The 15,779-nt window shown below is 38.6% G+C and overlaps 1 protein-coding gene across 1 annotated transcript in view; it reads left to right on the forward strand.

The window, feature by feature from the left end:
* tmem145 (transmembrane protein 145) overlaps positions 1-15,779 on the forward strand; it is a 70,956-nt gene that overhangs the window by 35,863 nt on the left and 19,314 nt on the right. The window contains exons 6-10 of the mRNA XM_047360975.1: positions 9,434-9,518; positions 10,003-10,074; positions 13,317-13,385; positions 13,931-14,011; positions 14,322-14,400. Of these exons, the coding sequence (XP_047216931.1) occupies positions 9,434-9,518; positions 10,003-10,074; positions 13,317-13,385; positions 13,931-14,011; positions 14,322-14,400 (386 nt within the window). The remainder of the gene's footprint in view (positions 1-9,433; positions 9,519-10,002; positions 10,075-13,316; positions 13,386-13,930; positions 14,012-14,321; positions 14,401-15,779) is intronic.

Here is a 15,779-nt window from a genome sequence, read left to right on the forward strand (position 1 = left end):
GTAGAGTAGAGTAGAGTAGAGTAGAGTAGAGTAGAGTAGAGTAGAGTAGAGTAGAGTAGAGTAGAGTAGAGTAGAGTAGAGTAGAGTAGAGTAGAGTAGAGTAGAGTAGAGTAGAGTAGAGTAGAGTAGAGTAGAGTAGAGTAGAGTAGAGTAGAGTAGAGTAGAGTAGAGTAGAGTAGAGTAGAGTAGAGTAGAGTAGAGTAGAGTAGAGTAGAGTAGATCTGTGGTGGCATGAGACGTCCTGACAAGGTGAGAGGACAAACAGCTTGTACTCTGTGTTGCCATGTCAGAAGTTTCTCCTAAAATATTTTTTGTTTTTAACTTTATTTGTACCTTATCTCTCATCTATGAAACACTCAGACTGGGTGATGAGGCATGCTAGGGAAAATACATTTCACATAAAGTATAGGATGCAAAGTAACACTGACACTAAAATGCAGTTACTGTAATGACTGTGTCAAGTCAAATAGCTGTTATGGAAAGGTCTGTAAAACTAAATTTACTCTTTGTAATTTCTTTAACCAACTGAGGAAAATGTTAATTTTTTTTGGTTTAGTTCCTTATTCATTCTGTTTATGGGGCATTTTAGTTCTGTTACTTCTGTAAGAATTTTCCTTTGGTTTTATTGTGTCTTTGTATCTCTGTTCTTATCATGTTTCATTTCCATTCTTAGCCAGCTCCACCTTAATCAGCTTCATTTTGTCCACCTGCTTTATGCCTATCAGTCACACTGCTTTCACAGTGACAGAAAATGTAGCTTTTTGAATTCCTTTCCCGTATAGTAGAGAAGGAGTCTGCTTTGCAAGCCTGCCAGGGCCGCAGTTGCCAACTCCAGGTTGATGATTCCTCGTCCGGGAACAGGCCTGCTTTAGCACCGCTCGTCTCCTTCACTCCAGCGTGATGCAACGGTGGTGCCCATGCCTTTATGTACTGCTGCTTTGTCATCCATGCCACAGCTTCTCATTGCACCCCTTCAACATCCCACAGCAGCGGTATCTATGTCTGCTCCCCTCGCTACACACCACAGATGCCACCACTGTGGAACAACATCTGCTCTTTTTCCGGGGGGTCTGGCCGACGTCTCTATTCCTCCTCATCACCTCCGAATACCGAAGCCGGCACCATGCTTCTAGAGCGCTGCTGAGGAGCCCGTACCATGTCTCCAGTGCACTGCTGATGACCCTGCTCTTTTGTCCTCAGCTCATGCCACTGAGGGTCAGCCCGACGCTTCGGCTCAAGTCATCACGTGTCCAGCCAGTCTGCGACGAGGTGACGGCCTGGCGACAGGCCATCCAGTCTTAGGAGGGTACATCAAGTTCTCAGAGAGGATCGAGAACGGACTTCCTCATGTGCCTGTTCCAGGGTTCTGGAATGTAGGTGCCCATGTGGTTATGCGTCCTGTCCATGTTCCTGAGTTCTGTGACAAGGGTGTCCTTGTGGACTTGTCCACATCTCCAGAGTCTCGTCAAAGATTCTCCAGGCCTGGACTACATCCTTCAGAGCCTCGTTGAGGGTTCTTCAGGCTTCCACGCTGCCCTCCTAGGTAGTCTTCTGGGTTCCACCGTGGTTCCAAACCTTTAAGGTCCCACCATGGTTCCAAGCCTTCATGGTCCCACCATGGTTCTAAGCCCTTAAGGTTTCTATGTGTGGTTCCCACTTCCTGAGCTCCTTCGTGGTTTCCTGACTCTAGAGCTCCTTTGTGGGATCAAGTCACCTAAGCTCTGCCCAGAGATCAAGTCTCTCAAGCTCTGGTCAGGATCCAAGTCTCCTCTAGATGGGGTTCGTCGTGGGTGCTCCCAGCTGCCTGGTGTGCCTCCAAAGGTCCTGCATCTCTGCAGCCAACCACCAAGTCTTCGCCTCAGCTGGCCTCGAGATTCCCATCTTTGGCGCCGGCATTCAAGGTCTCTACGCCACTGCCAGGCTCCAGATTCCTGTCTTTGGCGCTGGCATTCAAGGTCTCTACGCCACTGCCAGCCTCCAGATTCCTGTCTTTGGCGCCGGCATTCAAGGTCTCTAAGCCACTGCCAGCCTCCAGATTTCTGTCTTTGGCGCTGGCATTCAAGGTCTCTACGCCACTGCCATCCTCCAGATTCCTGTCTCCGGCACTGGCATTCAAGGTCTCTACGCCAATGATGGCCTCCAGGTACTCGTCTTTGACACCGTTACCAGCCGCCAAGGTCTCTACTTCCTAGACAGCCTCCGGGTCCTCTTCTTCCCTGCCATCATTCGCTGGCAGGGTCTATACACCCCGGCAGACCATAAGGGCTTTGTCTTTGCTCCTGCAGACCTCCTGGTCCTCATCTTCGCCCCCGTCGCCAACCACTAAGGTCTCTAAACCACTGCCGGGCTCCTGAACTCTATTGCTTCACAGGACAACGTCTGGGTCTCCTACCTAGATTTAATACCCACATGGGACAACTTCCGGATCTCCCGCTTAAACTCTTTGCCTGCACGGGACGACCTCCAGGTCGCCCTCCTTAACTCTGGTGTTTGTCTAGACGTTTTCCTAGATTCAACTGGAAAAATGGGAACACATAGGTTTTTGTAACAGGTTTTTAAGGCCTGAGCGTAAAGGGGCTTAACAAACAAACACCTTTATCTTAAAACGGTCAGTTTCTTCACTACAAATTTGTGAAAAAACATCTTTCAGAAATCCTGAAGATATGTTGCTCAAAACTCCTTTTTGCAAGAAATTCTATAGTGTTCCCTAGAAGCAAAATATAAAAACAAGGAATGGCCCAAGACTTTTGCACAATATTATAGCAAGCTTTTCGTCTCTGAATATATTACAACTGATGTTACATCAAGATCCTTATGTGTGTAGCTTTACTCTCCTGTAAAGCACATTGCTTCCTGTGGCAGAGTACAGAGAATCTTAATGTTCAACCACGGCTAAACTGCTGAGCAGACCCTCCGATGCCTACTCTGTAGACTATTGATTAGCCTCTTTAAGAACTGTGTTTTGTTTTTAATTGGAATTAATGTTGTGCAGAGAAAAAGGAAACAAAGTAGTAAAGTGTTTTGTTGATGTACATCTGTACCTGGGTTTTTCATAGTTTTTATAGAAATAACGACCTTAGATGATAGTAGAGAAAGCCTTCAGTGAAAGACAGTAAGTTTGTGTTTTTTTGCTGTTCTGTTTGTGTTTTTGTGGTTTTATGTAAAAAAGTGACATTCTGCCCATATCACAGTTTGCTGGATTCTGACTTATTGTTACACTGGGGTCATGCACCAAATTGCTTGTGTAATAGAATGTGAGGACTCATGCCCTTGAATAATTTTTTTGGAAGGTTGCTTTTGAACATGCTGGCAGAGAAGGTGAATGATTAGAATAGATGCTGCCTGCACAGTGCGGTTTAGTGTCACGCCAGCGTATGCTGCAAGACACACTGCCTAATTCTGCTGGATTTCAGTATAAAAGCTAATCTCAGCCCCCATAGACATATGCGTCCCGTGGCCAATTTCCACCCCTCGTCTCACTCCGTTTGCCTTCTCGCTTCCGTTCGGCCCTCACGTCTTCATCTTCTCTCCTGCTGTCGCTCACAATCTTTGGCAATGGTCCCGCTCTCTTTCAACTCTCCGACACTAAGATGTGACACACTCCGCAGCATTTTATGTGTGTTTACCTCTGCATCTCTTTTTTTCCTCCCCATCAGCAAGGCCTAATTGTGCTTTTCCTTCACAACTCCCTTTCTTACTTGTCACATTTCTTTACCTTTTACCCATCTGATGCATTTTCTTTGACACATTCAAATTTTTTCCCCTTTTAATTTTTATTTCATTGTTATCTAGCTTTACTTTCATGTGCTTTCTTTCTCAGGGTAGTGGGTTTTAATCCATATCAGGCAACCCTACAAGGGTGTGAAGAGCAGAAGAGGTCGATTTGCCCTCAGTGTCCTTGCTTGCATGAAACTGTAAAATGTGAGGCTGATCTCCTCTAATTATTTCCAGTGCTTTCCACTTGAATACATATAGTAGGAGATGTTAAGGACACAAATTACTAACCCTATAACTGCAAATGTATCATGCAAATATTTTTCCAGTATTTCTATTTTATTTTAAAAAATCTCAATAAAAATGCAAATACATGGAATAAACTGTAATAGGGTTTTAAACATGGTAAAAGTAATACATTCTGTTTATATGTGCCTTGTGTTTTTGTAATGTAAGCAGAATTGCTGTTTTTTTTATGATAGGTAAAAGTCTTGGGTTTAATTGTAATACACAAAACAAAATGTTTCATTTTTTTGTTGTTTGTTTAGTTAAAAACAACCATTAAACAGTAGATTTATAAAATAAATTAATGTTCCAAACTTCTTTCAGGCTGTAATGATTAATTCATCAGGGAAAGTAAACAACCGTAATAGAAATAAAACCCAGGAAAGCACCAATTACAGATATATTTCCTTTAAACTTGCAAGTCCTTTTTACTGAAGTTTACTCAAAGTTTAAAAAGGACCCCTTTTTGTAAAAGTGTTTTGATGAATTACATTGTTTGCACAATAAATAAATTAGATAATTTTTATTTCGAAATATCCAAATTCCAGTGCAGCTCAGCTATTTGCACAATATTTGATTTTCTGGACTTTCAAACTGAAATCCAGGAAAAACTTTTGAAATGCTGCTGTCGGCATCAGCTGATCTAAACCATTGTAGGGAACTGAAAATGAGCTGAAACCAGAGCAGCTGTTAATTTGTTCAAATTTAGGAAAAAAATATGTCCATAATTTCACAGCTGTCAACTTGGCTAATTCACTCGTTTTTATAGATAGATAGAGATTGTCATAAAAAGCCGCCACAGCTGCTGCAACACAATTGTAGGCTATATGTCACACAAAGACTTCCAACACTGTCATACAGGAGAGCATCGTTCCTCTGTACCAGATGGGGATCCAGTTTGGACTTGAAACGCTGTGTTCAGGATCGTAATAAATAAGAAATAACAGGAGTAGTTGACACTGTTACAAGCCTTCTACGAGATTTATTTAACCATTCAGGAAATGAAGAGACGTCATGATTTGTAGTCTGCGATGCTCACTGTGAGCACAGAAAACGGTGCTTAAATTCTGGATTCTGAATAAATAGGAAATATTGTTACAATTAAATATTCATGTGGCAAAAGAAGATAGAAGATAAACCTGCAGGTATTTTAATGGTTTGTCATATTTTAACCGGAATTTAGCACCCCTTCAGAAGGTAGGAAGTGTAATGGAAAGCGCTTCTTTAGTCTGTATGCCATGACTGTTTATAGTGACTGAGAGAAATTAATCTAATTAATAACAATTATCTTCCTTCTTTGTAAGGGAAAAAAGAAGTACATTTTTTTCCTTCCAGCCGACAGTATACAGCAACACCTGGCAGAGAGAGGGTACGGTTGCGCTCCGCTATTCTCTGTCATCTTATTGAAAGGATTTTGGATGTTGGAAGAAAATCATAAAACGTTTTAGCAGCTTTGAAACAGTGACGTTTTATAACCTTGGGGTACTTGGATATTGAAAACCAGCCCAAGCCTAGTCCCTAATTTTCCTTTAAATAGGTGATAGAATCTCTACAGCAGGTAACTTGCCATGGTTGTCTTGCACAGCTCTATTTTTCACCGAGGTTTTTCCTCTGTTTAACTTAACTTGTTGTTAAAGCCCTCCAGGGGCTTTTACAAAGCCCTAACCCCAAACAGTTCCAGGAAGATTGAGAGTGCCAACAACAGCGAGGCAGGCTTTATCACCTGCACCAGTTTCTGACCTCATCTAATCCTTTCAGGGCAGGGGAAGGAGCAGTTTCCTGCAGCCAGGTGCTCAAATCCTGTGGAAAACATTTGTACTGTTTATAAGAATTCCTGCTAGATGATCCAATTAAATAGTGCTGAATGTTTTTAGGTTGCAGCAAGATAAATATATTTTCTATGTCTTTATACCATATCAAAAGTTGCTTTAGTTTGGAGTTGTACTGTAAGATTAGAACATGTGATTTATCTCTGAGGAAAATGATGTCAGATATTAGATTGCGTTCTAGTTTACCTTGTAAAGGTTTACTTTGATTTTTTTTTTTTCAAATCAAAACAAGACCGCTAACCTATATATATATATATATATATATATATATATATATATATATATATATATATATATATTATATATATATATATATATATATATATATATGTCTTGGTAAACATTTTGTGTTTGACAAAACTGCAACATATTGCAAATTACAGTTGGAGATGAAATATAATATAAAAAAAAAATCCTTATAAACAAATTAAGAGCTTGGATTAACAGAACAGTCTACTTTTTTCTAGTTTTAGACTGTAATGTTTTACTTGTTTCATATGGGAATAATACGTTGGCATAGCCATGCTCTGTTTAGATGTCGGCTGTTCTCTGCTGTACAAACTTAGCTGCACAGAGCTGTAATCCTCCAAAGCCAACACTATCAAAAGCTTTTCAAAACTCATTTAAGTGTACTTATCATGCGACCCAGGAGGTAAAGCCCTGCAGATTTCTATGTGAGAAACCTTCAGCAGCTGATATCAGTACAGCCAACCATCAACCACCTTCAAACACATCCTGTGACTCTGCCCGTCCCACAGAGAGTGCTCCCGCTGAGAAATGCCACCTCTTTCCACATCATTCCATCTCCCATACTTCCATCTTCTCTTTGCATTTACTCGCCCTCTCTTTCCACTTTTTTTACAACTTTCTCCACATCTATCACTTTCTTTATCTCTGTCTCCTTGGTCTTTATGTCTGTATTGATTTTGTGGCAGTGCGCGCTCCATGCTTCTTGCCCTTTTTGATAGAGGGAGTGAAATGCAGTCTCAGTCTGCCAAATAAAATCAAAGTCCTTCTTTTTCTTCCCCTCCCTCCCTCTGTTCCTTTGCTCCATTGCAACAAGCCCGAATTCCATCAGCTTTGAACTCGCGTGTGTGAAATGAGCTCTCTTTGCTCTGATTGTCATCCCGTCTCTGTGCCCTTTCTCTTGTTCTTTGCTCCCCATCACTCTTTTTTTCTCTTTCACCTCCCAGGTTTAATTCAGTTTGATGTTTTTTCTTTGTGTTACTGTCAAAAATAACTATTCCACCAGCATTTTACTTGGATAAATGAGTTATTTTCCCCTCGATATTTATCTCTTTTTTTGCATATTTTCAAAATTGGTTTTTCGGTTTTCTCTTAAAACATTTCAGCAGAGAAAACTGGTGATAGTCACACCCAAATATAACAACGTTAAAAATAATTCACAATACAAAAGGTTAAAAAGAAGAAAAGTTTACTTACAGGAAGCAGTTCTGATCCATTTCTTCTCATCTGGGTCATGTTCACATTGGTAACTGTCTACATTCCCCTTTGTTCTTTGTGTACTAACTTCTTTCTCCTCCTTGGAGATCTCAGGATGTTTCCAGTCGTGCTATGAGACTCACTGACTACATAACTGAGCAGATAAATCGACAGTTTTATCCTCCTTAAGGGAGATATGGATGTTTTTTGCCTTCATGTAGCAGGAAATGTTGGAAGAAACCTTTTCTTTTAAAGTGCGGTGGCTAGGGATTTTTTTGTCATATCCCCGTCTCGAAGTAAGCTACAGCAATGTGCTGAAACGGAGATCAGCATCCACTAAATTTGGAAGAAAAACATTTATTTATTTATTTCCTCACATAGCAATCTGGTATGGGCAACAGTGGGAAATTCCCGTGACATGAATTTATTTATTTATTTCAGTAACTCAATTCACTAAGTGAACTTTTCAATAATATTCTAATTTAGTGAACAGTTTTAAATAAATAAAACAATTGTACCGTTTTTAGAGAATATTTATCCAGTCTTACACCTTCTTACTGGATAGATCATCAAATAAAACTTCATGAACACACAATAGAGCTGTGCACTTTGCTATTATTGCTTTTGTAATTTACAGTTGTTTTTTTTTCTTGTTTTTAATTCTTCTCAATTTCAGTCATGGAAATGAATATAACTAATTTGAACAACAAATACAACTGAAACATTTGTAAAAATTGTACATGCCTTTTTAAAATAAAGACATATTTTTCATGATCCAATTTGTTATAAAAAAACAAAAGTCCTCTTAGTAGTATTACTAGAATATTTTACATTTAGCTGTAAAATGACTTACTAAAGTAATTTCTAGATTCTAGGTATTTATAGCTGTGGTGATATATTATTTATGATATTCATAGTATTTTTGATGCTTAAGCAGAGACACACATAGATAGAGGGAGAGCGAGATATAAATATATATATATATATATATATATATATATATATATATATATAAATATATATATATATATATATATATATATATATATATATATATATATATATATATATATAAAATAGGTGTTTAAAGTCCTACTATCTTAAAAATCATTATCAGCTAAAATGACAACAATAGTCAACTGGTTGTTTTATAATAAGCTGTAATTTTCTAACAGATGAACACAATCTGTTAGAACTGCCTATTTAACACTCTCCCAACCAAAGATGGCCTACAACAAATTCCAATTAGTGTCAGAAGGTTTCTAGAAAATCATATTGTGACTGCTGCTAAAACTGGTGTCCCATAATTGTCTCTTTTGCCCATCTTCAAGTCACCTTTCACTCACTCTTCTCTCCCTTTTTTCAGCCACCAACTTGAATAAAAAGTGCATCAACATCTGTAAATTGTGTCCATGGACTAATGTATCTGTAGCTTTTTGTCTCAGGCATTTCTTCATGAACTAGTCATGCAGCTTGTTATCATGATTCATAAAGTCGCAAAGAAGTCGCAAAGAGGAAATCCTTATTTGTACTGTGATTTTGATACTTTTAAAACTGTGGCATGCTTTCACAATGGAGGCTGGCTAATGCCATTCTAGTGTTTTAAAGTAACATACTGTATTGTGCCATCTCATTAACTGCCATAACCAAAATAGCCAAATGTAATGATCTAGTCTTGAAAATACTACACATTCCAGATTGATTGAGCTTAATAAAAACAAACCATGCTGTCTATCATAGCTGTCATTAGATTGTTTGTAACAACTCATCAGTGCGTAAAAGAATAATAAAGTGATGTCTGTGCATTTAATTATATTGATTAAACACATTTTTAAGTGAAGTCCATTTTTTCAAGGTGTTTAGCCGTTTTAATTCAGCACACTGAAGTTCTTAGAGTTTAACAGCAAAGCACTGCTTTTTTTCTTTCAATATTTCTAATAAATGTTGATTTTTGTCTTATAGCGACAGAGCTAAGTGCCCTGAGACTGTTAAAATATAAATCTAAGTCATTACTTGGTGTTGCCAGCACAACCTGCAGAATTGTCCACTAAAGCATAAAGCATTAATCATCTTTTGTACAAAAATCATACATAAGGCATGTAACAGTGCCAGAGAATACATATTTTTAATAAAACTTCCCCCCTTTTGCTCCTTTGCCTCAGGGCGATGGCTTGCAGCTGGAGTACGAGATGAAGCTGACCAATGGCCAGTCTTTCTGGACACAGCATTTCTCTGCAGATGAGTTTGGTAAGAATGATTACACAGAACGAGAGGGATTATGGAACGAATCGCCAATAGCACAAGCTAACACTACTTACCACGGCCAATAAAACACACTGCTCTGAACAAATTGCAATAATGAGGGGACGGCTGAATGAGTTAATGATGATGGATGAACTGAGAGGGAGGGATGAAAAGAAGATGCCCATGTATCTTCTAAATGAATTATTCCTACATCCCCAATGCCTCTGTCCTTTCACACTCTGCTTTTACTGTAACTGTCTGTTTTTTTAAACTCACCCAATATGCTCATTGATTTACTCTTCTTTGTCTTTTTTCTCTCTTTTGTTAGCCCAACTTTTTTATTTGTTGACATTTTTTTAATCACTCTAACTCTTTTACTTCTCTCCTCTGCCTATGTCTCCCTTATTACTTATAGTATTGCTTATATATTGTTCTGATCACAATCGTCTTTTAATCTTCTGCTAACTCCTTAAACGTTTGTTGACAGGAATCTTGGAGACTGACATCACGTTCCTGGTCATCTTCACATTAGTGTTCCTCCTCTCCTGCTACTTTGCATGTAAGTACTACAGTCTTTACTTAATATAATCATTCTCTCCCCCCAGTAAGCCAATGTACCTTGACTCTCAAAGCTCTCTGTAATCATTAAAGGGACTTTGCCTCGGCTCTATTATAAAACCTGCATGTTTTCTTGATGGGAGAGGAGTAGGTTCCCGTGTTCTTTCAGAAAAGTCAAGGTGAAGCTTGGCAGAATTTTCTGCCATTACTGAGCATTTGTCACGATAGAGCACATGCCTCTAACAAACGAAAGTGACAATATGGTGGGAGTAGAGCTTGTTTTGCATGTAAAGATGGCCAGTTAAGTATTCAAGCCAGCAATGGCCTTAAGCCTACTGAAGTGAAATTTTCGTCTACAAATTAAGGTTTAAAAACCCTAAAGTGACTGGGAACATGAGCAAAAAGAGGCCTGTATTTAAATAAAAAATGCACAGTTCCGGTCTATTTTCATTGAAGGTTGACCTGTGTGGTCAGTATATCTTACTGTGTCTGATCTACTAGGGTGAATTACCTAAATCAGACCTAAATTACATTTAAATTCTCTTTTCAGACACTAACTAGAAACATCATTGCGTAAAGCATTTACGCATGTCAAAAAGCAGGGAAACTCTTAATTAGTTTGACATAATTTGTTTTATTGAGGTTTTCAGTAACAACGAGAAAATTAGCAAATGTCATAAAGTCAACAAGTTGATTAACCTCTTTTTTTTAATTTAATGAACCCTTAAAACCCCTTAGCTTGTCACCATGTTGACCATTTATTGCTTCATAGATTTGTTTCTTTAAATTTTGAGAAAATAATTGTTATACTTTGGAAGGCTTAAAAGGCTTTAATTTCAGTACTATCTATTTAGTGGTGCCAGGGGGATTCTGCCTTAATAAATAATACTTTTTAACAAAATTACTTGTGGAATAAATAGCACAGTTTTGTAATTCATATATAACCTTTTTAAGCTGACTAGTATCTAGGAACCTATAAATATCACAGTGGGTCACAAAGGGTAACTTTTTTCAAGGCAGTCTTCAAAATGGGAAAAACAAGAAAACATGCCATTTGAATAAGTCAAGGTGTGTGTTGATTGCCACTCAAGGAAATGGCGTAATAGGTGCCCATCCCCATAGTCACTGGTTGTTTGAGAAACAAGCTTCTGCTGTGTGGAATTTGCTGAATTATGACTTTAACTGGAACTGTGCAAATAAGAAAATGATGATATCTGCCAGTAAACCAAAAATGGGTCCTTATTGGGTGTTTTAGCAGAATAATTATTCAGAGAATAAGGAAAAATAATTCACACAGAAACTGTTCATCAGAGGCCAAAATGACCTTCTTCTATGGTTATCTTAGTCCCCAAACCTAAATATTATGGAAAACTTGGGTTGAGTGAAAATGTGGGTTGAGTTGAAGACAGTAGAGCTTGAGGGAGGGCCCAAGACTCTGGATGATCTGGACCAGTGATTCCCAAGATTTTGGGATAGGTCTACATTTTGGGACTCAAATCACCAAGTGGTGGCTCTTTAGATTTTCCAAATTTAACATCACAACAAAATTAGATTTAATGAACAAATACATAGTCTTTGGAAATATGCCAGATTGTAGCCCTAAGTTAATTTCCATCTGTTTATACTTTGGCCCCTTGATGTTAACACAGTTTATATACATAAGGCACCAGACATACAGTAATAGTCTACTTAAAAGTACAAAAACACACATCAAGTCAGTCAATATAATGAAAGGGGAAACACAACTGACAAATAGAATGACAGAGTTGTTGAAGCCTGGTAAAATCACTATATTAAACACATATATATATAAATAGGCACATTCCTATTGCGCATTTTAAGTGTGATTGACAGACTTATGTCTGAAAAGCTATTTGACATATTAAACATAATTGAAAGAGAAGCAAAAACACGAGCTTGGTTAATTCAACGTTAGCACAGGAATTACAAAGATTCAGCCAAAAAACTAGGGAGCTTGGTATCTCGGAGGCTTGAGTTACCACTCAACGTGGAGCATCAGGCGAAGAGTGCTTGTCCTGCAGCTCCTTAAAAACGCTCCAGCCAGAGCTTGGATACAGGTGTCCAGAAGCAGTCTGCACACCACGCCCATCAGCAGAAGACAGGAAGATCACACAGAGTAATACAAACAGATTGTGACATGAAAGGCTTCTGCCTAAAAAGCTATTGCACATTTTCAGTATGTTGAAAAGACTTTAGTCTCTACCCATTGGACATTTTAAACATGGTTGAAGAAGCTTAATCCTTACCTATTGAACATGTTTGATATTGGTTAAACATATTTATGTTAGAAATGTTGGAAGAGAAATAAGGATCAGTACTTACAATTAGCTAAATGGCTGTTGATGCTGTTTGCAGCATCGTTGTATCCCTTCTTAAATGACAGAGTATAAATGCTTGTGTCCTCAGTCGATAGTCAGGGCAACTTTCCTCTTCAACTTTTATTTTTTAGGTCAGAAACTGAAAGGTTTGGAAACTACTGATCTAGAAAGATTTTGCAAAGAGGAATGGTCGAAGATCTCCATCTGTGTATGTTCCAACATTGTGAAATGTTATAGATGACCAAGTGCTGTTCTGTTGGCAAATAGGGGTTGTACAAAACATTAACAAACAGGGTGCTGATAGCTTTAGTACTTCATAAAAAAAAAAAAGTATTTTAAGCCTTTTTCAACAGCTTTACATACAGGAGTGCCATTGATTGTGCACGGTTATGCAAATGTAATAAATTACTTTTGGCGGTATGTTTTAAAGGTTATAGGCTTTTTTGTTTAGGTTACTTCTTTAAAGGACATATTTATAACCAGGACTTGGCAGATCAAGTCTAGTTGTACAGAGCAGCTATGAGCTGTTGTTTACAACCCTCCCTCCCCTGATACATTTCACCGCCAGCCACCTCATTGTTTTGGTAGTAAAATAGGCTGCTTAAATATGCATTAAGAATATTTCCTCATAGATTAGGTAGCAGAAACCGAGATGAGTTCTATCAGGCCTCGTCTGGAGATGGGCATCACAAGATGGATGCATACTAATCACTGCTCTCTCTATTTATCTGGCCCGTTCCCTTGTTCTTCTGCATTCTCCTGTTTTCTCCCTCTCTCTGCACCTCCCTTGCTCTCCTTTGCCATCTGTTAGCATATCTCCATCCTTTTTATCTGTCGCCCCAATGCGCACACACGTACTCACACCTCTATCACCTTATTGCTGTTTTTCTTTCTCTCCCTCCAGACAATCTGAAGGGAAGACAGCTTCTTCACACAACCTACAAAATGTTTATGACGGCCGCAGGTGTGGAGGGTAAGAGCTTCTGTCCCAAATCAACACACACCTACATCATCAAAACACACACACATGCTCCTGGGAAAACAATGAGCCACATTCACTGTTGCAACATCTCATAACTTAATCCGCACTTGAAGAGCACAGATATTATCACACTGATTAGCTTCCGAATGGGAACTATTGCAAGCAGATGTGCAGGACTACAGTGTTTACTGAAGCATGTTGTTACTGATGAACACCCCCAATGCTCTCTTCATCCTGTTCTCTTCACTTTCTGTCAACTCCCTATCACTCTCATCTTTCTCGCTGTTTTGTCCCCTCTTCAAATCCTTTCTGCCTCTCTTGAATTCACCTCACCTTCTCCTCCTCCTAACTCTCTCCACTTCTTTCTTCTTTCTGTTGCTCCATTTCCATTCCCTTCTCTCTGCGTTAATCCCACATCCCCTTTGCCTTCCTCTCCTTGTCTTCACCACCTGCTAACCTATCTCTCCTTTTCTCCTTCTCTCTCCTCTTATATTCCCCATTTCTCTTTCCACCCTCCATCTTTTTCTACTTGGCAGTGCTCAGCCTAATGTTCCATTGTGTCTACTGGGGCCTGTATGCCAGGGATGGAGTTGGCAACGGCAGCCTGAAGATACTCGGTGAGTTTCTCCCCCTGGATCAGTCACTGGCTGAATGACTGACTCAGAATCTGCTGTGGTAGATCACTTACTGTCCGAGCAGATCGGATGAGTGGATGATGATGGATGCATGTGTGCTTGAAGATGCCTTGTAGAAAGTTGGATGGGCATTGACAGAACCGTGCATGACTTTATGTGACTTTGTGTGTGTGTCTGCAATATGTGTACCCTGACCTGATTTTATTGTTCCCCTCTGATGTCACAGATTCAGAAACTACAACCTAATTACCTCCTCTGTCTTCTCTCTCTCCACCTATGTGTCCGTCTCCAGGGAAATTACTGTTCTCCGTCAGTTTCTTGGTGTTCCTTCTGATGCTCATACTGTTGGGTAAAGGTTTCACTGTCACCAGGTAGGAGAGCGGGAACACTGTACTTTTTCTACACTCTTGGGTGTGAACACATTAGGGGTGTAATATTGCATCCAGCTCATGAGATCAGACAATACATGGTATTGGGTTTATGTAAAGACGGAATTTTGAGCAATATGTTTGGGAAACTTATTGATAAATATATTAATTTGGGGTAACTAAAAATCTCAGTTTATTAATTTCTATAATTAGAACAAAGGTTACACAAATAAAACATACACATAAGCAGTGTTTTCAAAAAAATCTACAGACTATTCCTGTCCAGGTTTGACGTATCCATATTTGTAGTATTTATGTCCATCTCGTTTTAAGGTGGTGCTAATGCTTAGAAAAGCATTAAATTACAGATTTGTTTTTGTTTTTTTTTCTCTAATAGAATGCAAGTTTCATAAAACTCTAATTGTATCTTAAACAATTTCTGTTTAGCGTGAATTATCGAGTTCAGGTTTGGGGAGTCTTGGTATTTCAAATTTTGAACTTGGCATCATCAAGTGCCGTCCAGATTTATTCAAAACTGTGAAACAGTCTTTTAGTGTAACACATTTGTTTTTTTCAAAGTATCCATAATGCTGCCACACAAAGATTGTGGGGAGAACTTTGTCAGTACCTTTAATCGTGAATTTTCGGCCTATTCGGCAAAAGGAAATCACATTTTCTTTCCAACTCCATCAACACAATAGGGCAACAACTCAAGATCTACTTCCTTTTATACATCAAAATAGAAATCTGTAACATCGAATGATGTCAAGCCTAAAGCTCACAGCTTCACATCTGAGGATTTTAAAACTAGTGTACATTTATTTTGCCACACAACCGCATGACAGCAACAGGATGAAGCCTTGTGGTACAAATTTTACTTTGATAAGAAATATGTTGGAGTTGGATTTTTGTGAGATCTCCTACCATAAGATCTTTTTACAACCCTATTGACCAATAGATAATATTCAAGTCCAAGTTTGACCAGTCTTCAATTTTTTGTTTTTAATGCCTATGTGCTTGGTGCTATGGTGGTTCTAATGCCAAAACAAAAATACTGTTCATTTGCCTTTTCTAATTAGAATAATTGCTTCATTAATCTCAAACAGTTTTTAAGGAGTCTTTGTTTAGTTAAAAGGGGATCATTTTAAGTACTTCAGGTTTTGAACTACATATGATAATTCACTGTTTAATTAGGAAACTGTAAAACTAAAGTAATTTAGTTTAGTGTCATTAGGAGGCTCTGAAGCAGATACTAAGTTGAGGTTTGTTAGCTGCCATGATTAGCCTGTGGTGCTTGAAAATCTATTTTATTTTGTCTGTCACTCTTATTCTTGTTTTTGTTTTATTTTCTTCTGAGATTTCAAAATTCAGCCAAATAAACA

The sequence above is a fragment of the Girardinichthys multiradiatus genome, chromosome 3, assembly GCF_021462225.1.
Source record: "Girardinichthys multiradiatus isolate DD_20200921_A chromosome 3, DD_fGirMul_XY1, whole genome shotgun sequence".
NCBI classification, from domain to species: Eukaryota; Metazoa; Chordata; class Actinopteri; order Cyprinodontiformes; family Goodeidae; genus Girardinichthys; species Girardinichthys multiradiatus.